This window comes from Oryx dammah, unplaced genomic scaffold, assembly GCF_014754425.2.
Source record: "Oryx dammah isolate SB20612 unplaced genomic scaffold, SCBI_Odam_1.1 HiC_scaffold_2, whole genome shotgun sequence".
NCBI classification, from domain to species: domain Eukaryota; kingdom Metazoa; phylum Chordata; class Mammalia; order Artiodactyla; family Bovidae; genus Oryx; species Oryx dammah.
This window is the reverse complement of record NW_024070186.1, coordinates 154,771,354-154,788,642: the sequence shown is the minus strand read 5'-3', so window position 1 is coordinate 154,788,642 and position 17,289 is coordinate 154,771,354. Positions and strand designations below refer to the sequence as shown.

The window sequence follows — 17,289 nt, the reverse complement described above, 5'->3', positions numbered from 1 at the left end:
ACACAGAGAAATTATATAATTGAGTCAAGATCAGTGAAAGGACTGGGATTCTAGCCTGGGCAGTTCAGGCTACTCTCTGAAAAAATAATGGGAGACAACAAAACTAAAATATTGACAATGGTTGTCCTCAGGTGGTCCAAAAGAGGGCAATTACATTCCTTCTACTTTTCTGCATTTTAACAAGTTTTTTGTAATGATGAGAAAACTGCACTCATCATTAAAATTAATGACTTTTAATGTAAATTAATGACTTAATAATTATATAATTATAATAACTATACTAGATATATAATTCACATATAATAATATATATAATATATAACACAATATATTATATTATATATAATAGATATATAATTATAATAATTATAATAAAACTGAGCAGAAAAACACCTTAATTGACCATAGGGCCCCATTACTGCAACCCGGAAACTCCAACCATGCTCCGACTGCAAACTCTTTTCCTTACAGCAAAGAAAAATGACCAGTCCAAGTTGGAATGCGAGAGACCTGGGGTTGATCCCTGGGTCGGGAAAATCCCCTGGAGAAGGAAATGGCAACCCACTCCAGTACTCTTGCCTGGAGAATCCCTTGGAGGGAGGAGCCTGGTAAGCTACAGTCCATGGGGTCGCAGAGTCAGACACAACTGAGCGACTTCACTTCACTTCACTTCAAGTTCGATGCATGAAACAGGGCACTCAAAGCCAGTGCACTGGGACAATCCAGAGGGATGGGATAGGGAGGGAGGTGGGAGGGGGGGTTCGGGATGGGGGACACATGTACACCTATGGCTGATTCATGTCAATGTAGGGCAAAACCACCACAATATTGTAAAGTAATTAGCCTCCAAATAAAATTAATTATTAATTTTAAAAATAGTGTTCTGTTTATGGGGGAAATAGGTTGAAAATAGGTTGTTTCCATGAATGCAGAGAAACTAGCCAAAGCTAGTGCTGGGTTCTCAGTTTCAATGTCACACGACTCAAACACCAGTTCTATTTTAGGTCTGCTGCTGCTGCTGCTGCTAAGTCGCTTCAGTCGTGTCCGACTCCTAGTGACCCCAGAGATGGCAGCCCACCAGGCTCCCTCGTCCCCGGGATTCTCCAGGCAAGAACACTGGAGTGGGTTGCCGTTCCTTCTCCAGTGCGTAAAAGTGAAAAGTGAAAGTGAAGTCGCTCAGTCGTGTCCGACTCCTAGCGACCCCACGGACTGCAGCCTCAGCTAAGGAGATCCAACCAGTCCATTCTGAAGGAGATCAGCTCTGGGATTTCTTTGGAAGGAATGATGCTAAAGCTGAAACTCCAGTACTTTGGCCACCTCATGCGAAGAGTTGACTCATTGGAAAAGACTCTGATGCTGGGAGGGATTGGGGGCAGGAGGAGAAGGGGCGACAGAGGATGAGATGGCTGGATGGCATCACTGACTCAATGGACGTAAGTCTGAGTGAACTCCAGGAGTTGGTGATGGACAGGGAGGCCTGGCGTGCTGCGATTCATGGGGTCGCAAAGAGTTGGACACGACTGAGCGACTGAACTGAACTGAACTGAACCCAGAAGGAAGTATTTAATCACCAGAACCTCACGCGTCCGCACAAACCAAGGGGGTCAATGTTGTACTCAGGAAGATGGGGTGGACTGGGGATCACGGTCAGCAGGAGCAGTCACGGCCCAAGTGTTAGGCGTGTAGGGTCCGCTGCTTGAGCTGCAAAACTGCATATACAGCATATACACAGAGCGCAAGGACCTGCACTTGATACACACTTTGGCCTGGTAGGAAGAAAGAGTAAACATGCTAATTATGCTAGTGATGAATGTGCAACAGAACAAATGCCACCCTACTTATCCATAATGGAAAGTTAAAACTAGGGGCAATAACTCTATTTTACACTAAGGGCCACGAAGTAACTCAACAATCTCCTTTCCAGGTGCTATCTGAGCCCTCCAGCCCCCACCCCCACCAGCTCTGAGGACCACTCGCTTCTGAGGACTACAACTCCCAGCCTGAGGGAGATCCCCGCGCATGCGGCCTGACGACCTACGCCTACATTTCCCAGCAGGCCGAGCGGCTACGCTGACGCACGCGTGCGCTCTCGGTCTCTCTCGCCGACTTGGGTTTGACCTACAGCCGCCAGGAGAAGATGGCCGCGCTAGCAGTGTCCGGGCTGTCCCAACAGGTGAGAGGACAGAGGTCCTGAAAGCCAGCGGGAAGAGCCCTTCTGGAGTAACCAGCACTGGACCCCCAAGTCCCACAGTTCCAGGCCACACCTGGGGAGCGTAGCGGCCATTCAAGGTCGTGCGGCCGGGAGAGTGGGGGCGACGCTGGGCGGCCCTGTTTCCCCCCCACCCCTCCTTTCCACGGGATGCGCTCGGGACACAGTGGACGCTGGACGCTCGTTTCTAACCTTGGCGTCCTCCGAGCACAGCCCCGGGAAGGAGCTGGTTGAGAGACCCAGGAGAAGGGGGATCTATCTTTGTCGTTGTGATTAAACGACTACTAGTATTACTGGGTCAACAGTAATACTAAAGAATATTTGTGAAACGTTTCACATTTTTTATGAAGAAAATGAGGTTGGACAGTTTAAATGACTCTTTTTTGACTGAGTAAGGGGTAGAACTGAGATTCGAACCCACAGAGTCACAAACTTGTGATCTTCATGTTATACGATGCTTTATATATATTATAACACCTTGCACCTTCCGTAAGTTTTCCCTAAGTGTTATATAAAGTCTTTTAACCCTATCAGCCGTATAGTACACTCTGGAATTATTTGAAGGTGACCTATATCCTTGCGGGTGCTTTTCAAACTCTGGATTCCAACTCTTGATAGACAAGATACCATTTCAACAATGTCAAGGTTAGTATTTTAGTAGGCAAGATACTGGGGCCCGTTCTCACATAAAACTGCTGGAGTAGCCCGAGAATTCATCTTTATCTTCAGATAACCTTTTGGAGTCTTAAGAAGGTACCTCTCTCGCAGATAATGCCTGGAATCGTCCCACTTGTTATTGGAATCATGCCCCGTGGTGGTAACATAAATGCTGAAAATCTCGTCAATTTTTTTTTTTAAGACTTACTTCCTGAAATGGGCTTCCCTGGTGGCTCAGTGGTAAAGAATCCGCCTGCCAGTGCAGGAGACGTGGGTTCCATCCCTGGGTGGGGAAGATCCCCTGGTAAAGGGAATGGCTACCCACTCCAGTATTCTCGCAGGGGGGAAATCCCAGGGACAGAGGAGCCTGGTGGGCTACAGTCCATGGGGTCACAGAAGAGTCACACACAACTGAGCAACTAAACATTTTCTCAAATTTAGTGTTTCCTCTCCCATACTCGTGTGCCACCCTCATAGTGGGAAGGCAGTTTTCCCACGCGGCCTGGAATGACTCTTCAGTGGGGAAATTTACTCCTGGGTGATGAAGAGCAGCTCAGCCTCATATAATCTGTGTGATGATATAAGGAAACATAAGAAGTGAACCATTTACTATTTTTTACTATCAGTAATCTCATTCAGTCTTTCTCTTTTTGTGTAAAAGGTGCGATGCTTCAGTACATCTGTGGTCAGGCCGTTTGCCAAGCTTGTGAGGGTATGTCAGCTTATTTTTCTGTAATCATAAAGCAAATAAATGGACATGGTTGCAGACAACAGTACATTTAGGTGTGGATTTTGTACAGTTGACACTTAAATCTTTCTGCATGATTTGTGGTTCCCCAGATATGCTGGGGAGTAGGGGAGCTAGGGAACAGAAGAGTGTTGAATGCCTGCCATGGGACAGACCCACGAGAAAACCTTTTAAGTTGGAGAATTTCTTAAAACACAGTAACAGTGATGGGAGGTCGCCAGTCTTCCCATTTTACAAAAGAGGAGGGGTTATTCAGCTTAGTCTTTGAGACAGAAACTAAATCTTGCTCATTAAAAACCTAAGCTTTTCCAGTACAATCACACAGTACCACTAAGCATATGTAGTCATACATTGATGATAATGTGGTTTACAAAGCCTGTGGTTCAGTGTAAAAAATAATTCAAGCATCAGGCACTTAGTAAATTGCTAAAGGGCTCCATTAAACTGAACATTTATGGAGATACTCTGTAAGGGAAATTTGCAGTATTGCTATGAAATGTATAAAATTGTGCTTGTATGTGTCTCATAAACGCCTGTTTTCCAGCTCTAACGTGTTCAAAACTGCCTTCTATCAGTGTTTAACACCCCCTAAACTTGGAACTAAGTAGTTACTGAACTCAAAGGAATCCTAAGTTTATCTCAAAATTAGCACGGTTGAATTTTCCGTAGAATGGAAAGGGACTTTAGACACAGTGTTTTCTAAGACCCTCATTTTAAGAAGAGGAATTGAAAGCTCATAGATGGAGTGACAAGGCCAAGGAAACATCCCTTATTTGTTTGAGAATTGTCATTCAGGGTAGCATTTTATAATTTATAATTTTAAAATTATAAATATTTCTGCTCTTGATACCATGATATTGTCTTAACTGATTTTCCTTTTCTCTTCTTCCCTTACTCCACCATTGTTTTTTTTTAAAGCCACCTGTTCAGATATATGGCATCGAAGGTCGCTATGCCACAGCTCTTTATTCTGCTGCATCTAAACAGAATAAACTGGAGCAAGTAGAAAAGGAATTGTTGCGAGTAGGAGTAAGTAGCTTTCCTGTTCATTACTTATTAAGTTCTCATTGTATATTTTTTCCTTAGATCTTTGACTGTGCATCCTTAATGAAGTATATCCTAAGAGAAAAAGAATTGCAAAAAGAGGAAAAGAAGAAAACATTTCCCGTAATCATGTGGATAGTTATAATACTGGGTAAAATTGTTCTGAACTTATTTATAATAGGTATATGTAAGAATGTTAATGTTAGGAACCGAGATTTGGGGCTCAAGAGAAGAAATAGAAAATCTAAATTTAAGAAACAACTGCCATTTCAAAGGAGGGTTAAAAATTACCTTGAGAATTTATGCTTGTATTACTCGGTATTTCCAAAATAGGCTTCAGGATATATTATGATCTTGTTTTACTGGGAATTTATTTTCCTTTTGAAGTCTTTTCCTCAGTATCAGTTGTTATTTTATTCCCAAGATGTGAGGGAAAGTGAGCAGAGAGAGCCCCCTGGACAGCACATTAGTGAAGGTGCCCGAGCTGCAGGACGATAGCAGAACTGACGGAAGAAGCCCGGGAGACTGCAAGGGAAGCTGATTTTTATTTATTTTGTAAACGTCGAAGAGTACATGAACTGAATTAACAGAAGCGTGCAGTGTGGCTTAAATAGGAGACTCGCCACTGCAGGTTCCCTGAGTCGTCTAATAGTTAACAGGGTGCTTCGGGTTTTGTTGCTTCCCCTTCTTTTACTTTCTAGTCGCCACCTCGAGTTTGTTTTTGTTTGTGCGTTTTTAGTCTTAGAAGGGGGAAAGCCCTCACAGACTAGCTGTATAGAACAATATATTTAGGCGTTTTGTGCATTTTTTCATTTTGAGCTTTTGTGGGAGCTTTTGTCCTAATGCTCAGTTACTCTACCTCTGTATCCCTCCCTCTGTCCAGTTATCCAGTGGGCTTGATCTTCGCTGGTGCCTGTTAGGATCCTCACAGACCCAGCAGCCTGACTTGGAGATACTTCTGGGCTGGGGTAGCTGGAGTCTTCAGGGTCGCACAGGCTTTTGGGGAGGTGATGGTTCCTGCCCTCTGCTGTCACACACACCCCTCGTAAACCTATGGTGTTCGCAAGCGAGACAGTGCCTGGCTTGTGGGCCTTAGAATGGGGTTTAATTGAAACTGAAGTCTGTTAAGCTGTGGAGACATACAAAGGAGCCAACCTTAAGACTCTTTATGAAACAAAATCAGCCATTTTTCGGCACCAAGAGGAAAAGGTGATGCTGCCAAGGTGTCGCTAACGGTCCGTGGATGACGCAGCAGAAGTGGTTCAGTTCAGTTCAGTTCAGTTCAGTCGCTCAGTCGTGTCCAACTCTTTGCGACCCCATGAATTGCAGCACACCAGGCCTCCCTGTTCATCACCATCTCCCGGAGTCCACTAAGACCCACGTCCATCGAGTCCGTGATGCCATCCAGCCATCTCATCCTCAGTCGTCCCCTTCTCCTGCCCCCAGTCCCTCCCAGCATCAGAGTTTTTTTCCAATGAGTCAACTCTTCTCATGAGGTGGCCAAAGTACTGGAGTTTCAGCTTTAGCATCATTCCTTCCAAAGAAATCCCAGGGTTGATCTCCTTCAGAATGCACTGGTTGGATCTTCTTGCAGTCCAACACCACAGTTCAAAAGCATCAATTCTTCGGCGCTCAGCCTTCTTCACAGCCCAACTCTCACATCCATACATGACCACAGGAAAAACCATAGCCTTGACTAGATGGACCTTAGTCGGCAAAGTAATGTCTCTGCTTTTGAATATGCTATCTAGGTTGATCATCACTTTTCTTCCAAGGAGTAAGCATCTTTTAATTTCATGGCTGCAGTCACCATCTGCAGTGATTCTGGAGCTCAAAAAATAAAGCCTGACACTGTTTCCACTGTTTCCCCATCTATTTCCCATGAAGTGATGGGACCGGATGCCATGATCTTCGTTTTCTGAATGTTGAGCTTTAGGCCAACTTTTTCGCTCTCCTCTTTCACTTTCTGCCATAAGGGTGGTGTCATTTGCATGTCTGAGGTTATTGATATTTCTCCCGGCAATCTGGATTCCAGCTTGTGTTTCTTCCAGCCCAGCATTTCTCATGATGTACTCTGCATAGAAGTTAAATAAGCAGGGTGACAATATACAGCCTTGACATATTCCTTTTCCTATTTGGAACCAGTCTGTTGTTCCATGTCCAGTTCTAACTGTTGCTTCCTGACCTGTATACAGATTTCTTAAGAGTCAGGTCAGGTGGTCTGGTATTCCCATCTCTTACAGAATTTTCCACAGTTTATTGTGATCCACACAGTCAGAGGCTTTGGCATAGTCAATAAAGCAGAAATAGATGTTTTTCTGGAACTCTCTTGCTTTTTCCATGATCCAGCGGATGTTGGCAATTTGATCTCTGGTTCCTCTGCCTTTTCTAAAACCAGCTTGAACATCAGGGAGTTCACGGTTCACGTATTGCTGAAGCCTGGCTTGGAGAATTCTGAGCATTACTTTACTAGCATGTGAGATGAGTGCAATTGTGCGGTAGTTTGAACATTCTTTGGCATCGCCTTTCTTTGGGATTGGAATGAAAACTGACCTTTTCCAGTCACGTGGTCACTGCTGAGTTTTCCAAATTTGCTGGCATATTGAGTGCAGCACTTTCACAGCATCATCTTTCAGGATTTGAAACAGCTCCACTGGAATTCCATCACCTCCACTAGCTTTGTTCGTAGTGATGCTTTCTAAGGCCCACTTGACTTCACATTCCAGGATGTCTGGTTCTAGATTAGTGATCACATCATCATGACTATCTGGGTCGTGAAGATCTTTTTTGTACAGTTCTTCCGTGTATTCTTGCCACCTCTTCTTAATATCTTCTGCTTCTGTGAGGTCCATACCATTTCTGTCCTTTATCAAGCCCATCTTTGCATGAAATGTTCCCTTGGTATCTCTAATTTTCTTGAAGAGATCTCTAGTCTTTCCCAATCTGTTGTTTTCCTCTATTTCTTTGCATTGATCGCTGAGGAAGGCTTTCTTTTCTCTTCTTGCTGTTCTTTGGAACTCTGCATTTAGATGCCTATATCTTTCCTTTTCTCCTGGCTTTTTGCTTCTCTTCTCTTCACAGCTATTTGTAAGGCCTCCCCAGACAGCCATTTTGCTTTTTTGCATTTCTTTTCCATGGGGATGGTCTTGATCCCTGTCTCCTGTACAGTGTCAGGAACCTCCTTCCATAGTTCATCAGGCACTCTATCTATCAGATCTAGGCCCTTAAATCTATTTCTCACTTCCACTGTATAATCATAAGGGATTTGATTTAGGTCATACCTGAATGGTCTAGCGGTTTTCCCTACTTTCTTCAATTTCAGTCTGAATTTGGTAATAAGGAGTTCATGATCTGAGCCACAGTCAGCTCCTGGTCTTGTTTTTGTTGATTGTATAGAGCTTCTCCATCTTTGGCTGCAGAGAATATAATCAGTCTGATTTCGGTGTTGACCATCTGGTGATGTCCACGTGTAGAGTCTTCTCTTGTGTTGTTGGAAGAGGGTGTTTGCTATGACCAGTGCATTTTCTTGGCAAAACTCTATTAGTCTTTGCCCTGCTTCATTCCACATTCCAAGGCCAAACTTGCCTGTTACTCCAGGTGTTTCTTGACTCCTACTTTTGCATTCCAGTCCCCTATAATGAAAAGGACATCTTTTGGGGGTGTTCTAAAAGGTCTTGTAGGTCTTCATAAAACCGTTCAACTTCAGCTTCTTCAGCATTGCTGGTTGGGGCATAGACTTGGATAACTGTGATATTGAATGGTTTGCCTTGGAGACAAACAGAGATCATTCTGTCGTTTTTGAGATTGCATTCAAGTACTGCATTTCGGACTCTCTTGTTGACCATGATGGCTACTCCATTTCTTCTGAGGGATTCCTGCCCACAGTAGTAGATATAATGGTCATCTGAGTCAAATTCACCCATTCCAGTCCATTTTAGTTTGCTGATTCCTAGAATGTCGATGTTCACCCTTGCCATCTCGTTTGACCACTTCCAATTTGCCTTGATAGGACCTGACATTCCAGGTTCCTATGCAGTATTGCTCTTTACAGCATCGGATCTTGCTTCTATCACCAGTCACATCCACAGCTGGGTATTGTTTTTGCTTTGGCTCCATCCCTTCGTTCTTTCTGTAGTTATTTTTCCTCTGATCTCCAGTAGCATATTGGGCACCTACTGACCTGGGGAGTTCCTCTTTTGGTATCCTATCATATTGCCTTTTCATACTGTTCATGGGGTTCTCAAGGCAAGAATACTGAAGTGGCTTGCCATTCCCTTCTCCAGTGGACCACATTCTATCAGACCTCTCCACCATGACCCGCCTGTCTTGGGTTGCCCCGCAGGCATGGCTTAGTTTCATTGAGTTAGACAAGGCTGTGGTCCTAGTGTGATTACATTGCCTAGTTTTCTGTGAGTATGGTTTCAGTGTGTCTGCCCTCTTGCAACACCTACCATCTTATTTGGGTTTCTCTTAACCTTGGACGTGGGGGTATCTCTTCACGGCTGCTCCAGCAAAGCACAGCCGCTGCTCCTTACCTTGGATGAGGGGTATCTCCTTACCGCCACCGTTCCTGACCTTCAACGTGGGATAGCTCCTCTAGGCCCTCCTGCGCCTGCGCAGCCACGGCTCCTCGGGTTAGAGACCTGAAACCAGGATAGCTCCGACTCCAGAATGCTTGTCGTTTGTATAAGCCAGCAGTTTGTACGGAAAAACCTTGTTTTGGGAGGGGTCCCTCGAGTTGAGATTATAACATTAGATGGCAATGTAGGCATGTAGCTAGGATCAGAGGCAGATATTGTCCAGGAGCCCAGGAGAGGGGTTGATTGAAAGGTTAGTGGAGGTGTGTGACCAAGAGATACCCACATGGAAAACAGCGGTTGGTTTGCTGGAGCTCTGGCTTGACGCTGAGGGGAGCAGAGTGCTGGAAGCTGCCCGTGGTCCCAGACCTGACGTTTGTGATGTAGTCTGACAGCAACAGAGTCGTCTCTCTCGTGGTCGTGGCACTTTGATTTTTTTGGCGTTGTTCCTCCCTGGAAGCACCACAGTTCCCACCCAGCGCTGGGTTGATTTTCAGGAGCTCTGGGCAGCTGGCCGGAATCCGGATCAGCCTTAGAGGGAGAGGCCCCCGAGGGAAAGGCCGAGGGGCCGCCTGCACTCAGTGCATCTCGTTAGGTCTGCGTTGTGTGTGGGCATTACTGGCATCCTCTTAGCAGGGGAAAAACCAGAGTAATACCCACAGTAGCAATTACAATATGCCCCAGATCCAGTCTCATGGCTGCTTAGTTTTTAAAAAATAATCTCTCCTGAAAAGCAAAAATGGACTTCATTAGAATGGTCTTAAATATTTTCACAAAATACTGTATCCTGTGTAAAATTATCTGTGGTGCATTCTTAAAGGCAAAAATTTATTTGACTAAACTTTTCTAATTTTATTCGTGACATACATGATTCCTCAGAAAGTGTGTGTACAGCAGCTAGGATCATTTATGTTCTAAAGAGTCTAAGAAATTATTTTTGGTCCTTTTAGCAAATCTTGAAGGAACCCAAAATGGCTGCTTCTCTTATGAATCCCTATGTAAAGCGTTCAGTTAAAGTGAAAAGCCTAAATGACATGACGGCAAAGGAGAAGTTCTCTCCTCTCACGTCCAACCTGATCAGTAAGTATTGGCTCTTTCATTGAAGTCTCTGAAAATTCTGCTCCTGAAACTGTGATCCCTGGACGAGGAACACCACCAGCCTTTGGCAGTGTAGAATCTCATCACCCCAACCTGCTAAATCAGAACCTGCATCTTCACTGGCACCCTCCCCCCCCACCAGTGAGTTGCTTGCACGAACAGTTGGAGGAGCACTGTCTGAAGGGTATTAAGATGCAGGAATGTCTCAGCATGTAGTTTTACCCCTTGGAGGAGGCCAGTGGGATTCCTACCGAGAAAGTGGTTTATAGCCAGTGGCTGTGTCTCTGTCCTTAAAGACTTTTGCATTCTTTGGTACATTTTCATTGTTTTTCAAATCCCTTGATCACTCAGAAGCCGAAGAAAATGTACAGTGAATATAAGTATGTTAATTTGGGGATTCGTGGCATAAACCTGAAACAAGCTGTGATGAAGAAATCGATTGCAGATTCGTTTAAGACACACACCCCTTTACAAATTTAAGTCCTTGTTGGTGCGGTCTTTTAAAAAAAAAAAAATGTTGAATATTCTTTTTACATAACAGGTTGCAGCTTCTCCATCCACATCCCTAACTGACATTGACTATAGTATTTTAAGGCCACATCAGTTTGCGTGTGAGGTGCATATACTGCTTCTTGAATATGAGTTAAGTGAAAAATGTTCACTTTCCCAGATTTGCTTGCTGAAAATGGTCGCTTGAATAATACCCCTGCGGTGATTTCCGCATTTTCCACCATGATGAGTGTCCACCGTGGAGAAGTACCATGCACAGTTACCACTGCATCTGTAAGTAATGAGTTGTTGGCCACTGCATTTGTCTTGACTTTCCATTTTGTAGAACAAAAAGGCTAAAATCAAGAAATCGGGGAGCCTGGCATGCTGCAGCCCGTGGGGTCGCAGAGAGTCAGACACAGCTGAGCAACTGAACTGAACTGAACTGACTTGTCAGCTGGGAGGTCTCTTCATTTGTACCAGCTTCTGTGAACATGGCACCTCACTCCAGTACTCTTGCCTGGAAAATCCCATGGACAGAGGCGCCTGGTAGGCTACGGTCCATGGGGTCACAAAGAGTCGGACACGACTGAGCAACTTCACTTCACTTCTGTGAACCTCTGCTTTGCAAGGCCCAGCAGGTGTCTCCCTGGTGCTTCCCTAATCAGCAGTTATTCGTAAAGACTGTAGGTTGGGTTAAAATGTGTCAGGAAATACTGGTTTATATTCCAGTACAGGTTTGAATTATTTTTTAAACATCATGCTAAGTAGTTTACTGAAATGTAATCTGTTAATCTTTTGTGGTGATGAAGCAGAGGGTATAAGGCGAATGGGCCCCATTGGTCTTATGGACTTGCTGAAGTAGAGTATAATAAGAGTCACCATTTATTGAAACACAATGTGCTGGGCACTTTATAATTTTTTTACTTAATGTCAAAGGTCTGCGTGAAGCAGAAGTGTTGTTACCCTTATTTTACGAATGAGGAAACCGAGGCCCAGGGAAAGTAAGTTGCTTGCTGGAGGTCACCAAAGGTGGAGCTGGGATTTGAACCACAGTCCTGTCTCCCAGTAGACCATGTTCCTTAAGTGGCACCACCTCCCTGGAATTAGTTTCATTGTTGTCGAGTGTACAGTAGAATACATTGTATTTCCATTGTATTCTCTTTGCATTGTAGTTCACTGTAGGAGAACAGTCTGTTGGGCTTAGTTCTACCAAGCATGGTTGAGTTACTTGAGGTATGCAACACCTGATCTTACCTAGATGAGTGTTTCTAGTACTTAAGAGATTCTAACTCTCCAAAAGAGCATAACCGATGGTGCTCTTGTGAGGCAGGCTTTCACATGTCCGAGACCAGCACTGAGTGACTCTTGGGGTGCGACTCCAGAATGGGTCCCCAGATACCGAACACAGGAATTCACACAGCCTGTCTTGGTGAAATGTTCCCAGAGGGATATTTTTCTCCTTCTACTGTAGTAACTTTTGTTTTACTTTATCTGAATTTAAGGATGTTTTGTCCTTTTCTAGCCTTTAGATGAAGCCACTTTGACTGAACTGAAAACAGTCCTGAAGAGCTTCCTGAGTAAAGGCCAGGTTTTGAAATTGGAAGTTAAGGTAGGTTTTTAATTGTGTACAGTACATTTCCTCGGGTTGTTTGGCACTTAAAATGGAGTGGAAAGGGAGAGCAGATTATGTAAAACTTTGCCTATAGCAGAACCTTTCTGTTTATTTTCAACATAGATGATTACTGAGTCCATTCACAATTTTTCTTTTTCCAGATGTAATATTACATGTTACAATTCCATAGCACATAGACTTTTCAGAGCACTTTTTTTATCTTGCTTTTTCATTAATGAAATGTCAGAGTATTTTCACATTTCCAATCTATTTTCTTTCCTAGATTGATCCATCAATCATGGGTGGAATGATTGTCCGTATTGGAGAGAAATACGTTGATATGTCTGCAAAAACCAAGATTCAGAAGCTGAGCAGAGCAATGCGGGAGATTCTGTAAAAGTGTTGATTTTCTAAAAGTGAGAATTCTTCAACTTGGAGCGACAATAAAATGCTTCCTGAACATATACTATGTTTCTTGTCTTTTAAAGGGGAAATACAAGGAGCCTTATTTTTTATTTCTTTCTCTCAGGATCCCCTTAAAGGTTAAAATGCCCTTTGAAATTTAGTTTGTGTCGATTATTCTTAGAAATTGGAAGCTTATATATCCCTTAGGAAAAAACAGCCTTCATAGCAGGCACTGTTAAGTGCTTCACGTATCTTACCTCACCCCTTTGTCTCTGAGTCCAGAGTCTGGGCAGGGGCTGAGCCTGCAGGTGAAGTTAAGGTTGTCATCTCTTGAGTTTTTCGGCTTTTGGTTTCATCTCAAGTCAGTGGCCTCAGCCCGTGCTGGTCAAACGCCGGCCGCTGCTCCTGCTCTGCCACTTGGTGCTGCTCACAGCCTTTGCAGCATGTGGGCTGTGCCCCCAAGGCCACGTGCCCAGGCTGCTTAGCCCTCCAAACAGGGCTGGTTTGTGCTCACCCGAGTATTCTAACAGGTCCGTATGTCCAGCCTGTGCGTTCTGACTTGAGCCGAAAGTGATCCGTCCTGCTCTCCACTCTCCATGTAATTCTAAGTTTAGAGGCAGTAATGTCTATAAAAGCTTCCAGAGAGATTCTGGCCAAAAACACATCTGGAATCGAGAGAATCATTAAAAGCAGTGACTGCTGTCATTGGGGCAGAGGTCCAGATGAGCACCATGCACTCAGCAGGCAGCAGGTTTCTCAGCTCACTGGGCGCCACAGCCCCTGGAGTGTCCTCTGAACCAAGGATGGCTGGGAATGTCAGCCCAGGATAGAGGCAGGGTTTTTCCCCTCTTGGAAGCACCGGTTCCAGTACATTGATGGTTAGAAGTCACTGCTCTTGGGTCGAGCTTCTGCCGTTGTGCGTGAGTCACTCAGTCATGTCCGACTGTGACCCCATGGGCTGTAGCCCACCAGGCTCCTCAGTCCACGCAGTTCTCTAGGCAAGAATCCCGGAGTGGGTTGCCATTTCCTCCTCCAGGGCATCTTCCCCACCCAGGGATTGAACCCAGGTCTCCGGCATTGCAGGCGGATTCTTGACCATCCGATTGGTTCTGCCAGTTAAGGCCTTCCCAGCCAGGTTGGGGGAACCGAGCACACAGCAAACTTTCCTGCTTTCTGAGGGTGAACAGTCACCCTGAAATTGCCAGGAGATAACATCTCAAGAGACCAGCTGATGCACGCTCAGCCACCGCATGTCAGGTCATAGGACATCCTGATGGGACTAGAAGGCTTGTGGCCACAAAAACGTGTTTCTCCCAGACTGAAAGTGGCCTTGCAAGGAGTAACAAGCACCCTGTAGAACCGTTCAGCAGGAGGTTCCATAAGGGGACATGACGCGCACCCTCAGTGCGCCCCCTGACTAGACTGTTCTGCTCTCTGCAGCAGTAGGCATGAGGGTTAAGGACGCGTCTTAGAGCCATCTGGGGGTGCACCTGCGGGCCTCTGCTGTTCAACCCCTGAAGCCACCTGCTTTTGCGGGTCGGCTTCCACCCCCGTACGTGGAAAAAGCTGTAACGCCCCCTTGGTGAGTAGCTGCTGCGAGAGTGAGGCGAGGTCATGACGAGCTCAGTACTGGGTCTCCCAGATGCAAAGATGTTGGTGAAGGGCGCTGGTCACTGGCCTGACAGCCTCTGACCCCAGGGGTTGGCTGACTGGCTTCACACAGCACCTGACAGGAGGCAGGCACTTGACCAAGTTCGTGTAGAATCACCTGCCAAAATCTCCCATCTTCAAGGACCTGTTCAGAAATCCTGGTTTCTAATAGGGTGACTGACTCTATCAGTCCCCTAGGAAAAGCTCCCCAGTAAAATACCCTTAATTTGGACCTAATACCCCAAACTGAAGGCTGCTCTGCAGTTTCCAAGACTGCTTCATGTTATATCTTATTTAAGCTTCAGATGGCTCAGACAGGAAAGAATCTGTGTGCAAGGTAGGAGATGCGAGTTTGATTCCTGGGTCAGGAAGATCCCCTGGAGAAGGAAATGGCAATCCGCTCCAGTATTCTTGCCTGGAGAATCCCACGGACAAGAGCCTGGTGGGCTACAGTCCGTGGAGATCACCAAGAGTCAGACACGACTGAGCGACTTAACAGGCTTGCGGTCCAAACGAGACAGACCTCACTCTGCAAGTGAGGGAAGAGATGGAGGCTTGCTCAGGGTCCCCGCCCCCAGCCTCCCCTGTTTTGTGTTTGTTCCTGCTTGCCCCTGGCCACTCCCTGGCACGTGGTGCCCCCGCACTGGAGCCAACAGGCAACGCCAACCTCAGGTGAATCTCTGGGCCCCTCGCACTTTGTCCCTTAGATACTCTCAATTCACCCTTTAAGCCAGGCCAGCTCTTCCCTGCGCTTGCCCTCCTACTGGCCTCAGAGGGAAGAGCGCTGTCCGGACAGCAGCCACCTCAGGTGCCCATTCCTTGGTCACCTCCAAGTGTTTGGACAGCGAACAGATTCCCTTCCCAGAGCCACCCGTCGTGGGCAGAGGCAAGGCTGTGCCATCTAGGAAGTCCTCCAGGGTACTGAGGGGCCTGGGGCGGGGACCAGTGTGCCCTCTACCTGCCCTCCTGGGACATCGCCCTCCTGGCTGTCACGGTGCTGAAACGAGCTTCCTCCTGGCAAAGCAGCTCCACCGTCAGCACGTGCAATGGACAGAGACACCACTTTGGGCCTCTCGGGCCTCTCCCAGGAGCCAGGAGGGCTAGGCTGGCCTGCGGCCCCAGGATCCAGTCACCTAGCTGTGGACATTTGCCACCTTCCCTGGCAATTCCTGACGCTGGAGCTACTAAGTTCCGGCAGATGAAAGGAGAGGAAAGTGTCCCTTCCCAACTGGCCTCACGAGGACCAGGCTCGCAGTTCCCTTTCTCTCTCGCTAGATGCAGACACAGTGGAAAGAGCAGCTTTTACCTCCCTACTTCAAGGTCAAAGTCAAATGATTGCAAGGCCCTGCCAGGCCAGACCGCGGACCTCTGGGCTGTTAACAAGAGGGAGAAGAAACCTCCCATGGATGCCACGGGAGGGTGGTCTCCAAAGGCTCAGCAGCTGCGCCTGTAACTCAGCCAACACTCCTAGTTCCCCAAGACCATCTGCGTTTCTTCCGGCTTGCCTCCTGACGGGCATCGCACACCGCACACCTGAGGCAAACCACAAGCTTTGGAGGCGTGTAACAGCTGATGAAATATCTCTGCCGGTAATACTGCCCGATCCAGAATCCAACTCAACAAACTCCCCGTTGATTAAGCACATAGAAACGGGGGGAGGGAAGTGATGAAATGCTTCAGACACTGCCTTGTGTGGTCGTCAGAGATGAACCCAGAGATCTGTGTGCAGTGATAGTCTTCATGGCACTTTTTTAAAAATCTAGATAAAAATTTTAAAGCAGCCTCAACACGCAACCATTCAGGATTCTTTTTAAAAATTAGGGTAAACTGGAATATATTCAAGCAATGGGATACTTAATGCAGTTCTTAAAAATCAAGATGTTCAAAAACAGATAGATGGATGACTGATACAGCTGTATAGTGGAGAAGGAAATGGCAACCCACTCCATTCTTGCCTGGAGAATCCCATGGACAAAGGAGCCTGGCGGGCCACAGTCCATGGGGTCACAAAGAGTTGGACATGACTTAACAACCAAACAACAAAACAGACTGCTCGGAAAGGAAGTGGGGCAGAAAGAACCCAAAGCAATCCATTGTAACAAAGTTGGGTTTTCTCCTTTTATTCATGAACTATGTGAATTTAAACCGCACAGGTCAAAATGACCAAAGAATTGTTTGGAAGAGATTGTTCTTTTTAGATTCCAGATACACAGAAATATCCATCTGTATTGATGTTGCTACCGGTTTAAAGAAAACAACACTCAGTTACCATAATCTTGATCAGTCAAATTTAACATTTCTTACATAATAAGGTGCCAAAGGAATGCTCAGAGAGCAAACCTAACCTCAGCTTCTTTTAAACAGAAAAGAAACCTAATGTCTTGGCCCTGCTTCATCAAACAAATACAGAATTCTACAATTTATAATAGTGTCTAGTAATTTTTGGAACTCCATTGACATTACACACCAAACAATATAGTCTCCCTTTGATGGGAAATTAAACAATACCATTATTTGGCAACAGAAGTATATTACAGTCAACAGGGTGTCCGTCAGGGAGGTGGAGTGGCTCATCCCACCCTCCGAGCAGGGCTGTGAGGGGAGCAACATGCCCCCGCACTGTGACCCATCTGCCGCTGGAAACACAAGGGACTCGTGTCAGGACCGATACTTTCTTTCCTAAATAGGTGAAGGCTAACTGGAATGGTCACTGCTGAGCAGGACCCCACGTTCTCTGGCTTTTCTTGACCCTAGACTTTTTTGGAACAAGCAGGACCCGAGGGGTGGTTGACTCATC

At 45.9% G+C, this 17,289-nt stretch overlaps 1 protein-coding gene across 1 annotated transcript; it reads left to right on the top strand.

Annotated features, from left to right (window-relative positions):
* The first annotated feature begins 2,045 nt into the window (after nt 1–2,045).
* On the top strand, nt 2,046–12,899 carry ATP5PO (ATP synthase peripheral stalk subunit OSCP). Its single transcript, XM_040228600.1, has 7 exons — nt 2,046–2,173; nt 3,528–3,578; nt 4,533–4,643; nt 10,186–10,315; nt 11,004–11,116; nt 12,348–12,434; nt 12,721–12,899. The coding sequence occupies exons 1-7, from the start codon at nt 2,138–2,140 to the stop codon at nt 12,832–12,834; spliced, it is 642 nt and encodes a 213-aa protein (XP_040084534.1). The 5' UTR covers nt 2,046–2,137; the 3' UTR covers nt 12,835–12,899.
* Nucleotides 12,900–17,289: the final 4,390 nt, after the last annotated feature.

What these genes read in the sequence shown, in the direction of transcription:
- ATP5PO (XM_040228600.1), top strand. Translation starts at nt 2,138, where the DNA reads ATGGCCGCGCTAGCAGTGTCCGGGCTGTCCCAACAG. An exon ending in AGGAATTGTTGCGAGTAGGA is followed by an intron (nt 4,644 to 10,185) that starts GTAAGTAGCTTT and finishes TGGTCCTTTTAG; the next exon opens with CAAATCTTGAAGGAACCCAA. An exon ending in TCTCACGTCCAACCTGATCA is followed by an intron (nt 10,316 to 11,003) that starts GTAAGTATTGGC and finishes TCACTTTCCCAG; the next exon opens with ATTTGCTTGCTGAAAATGGT.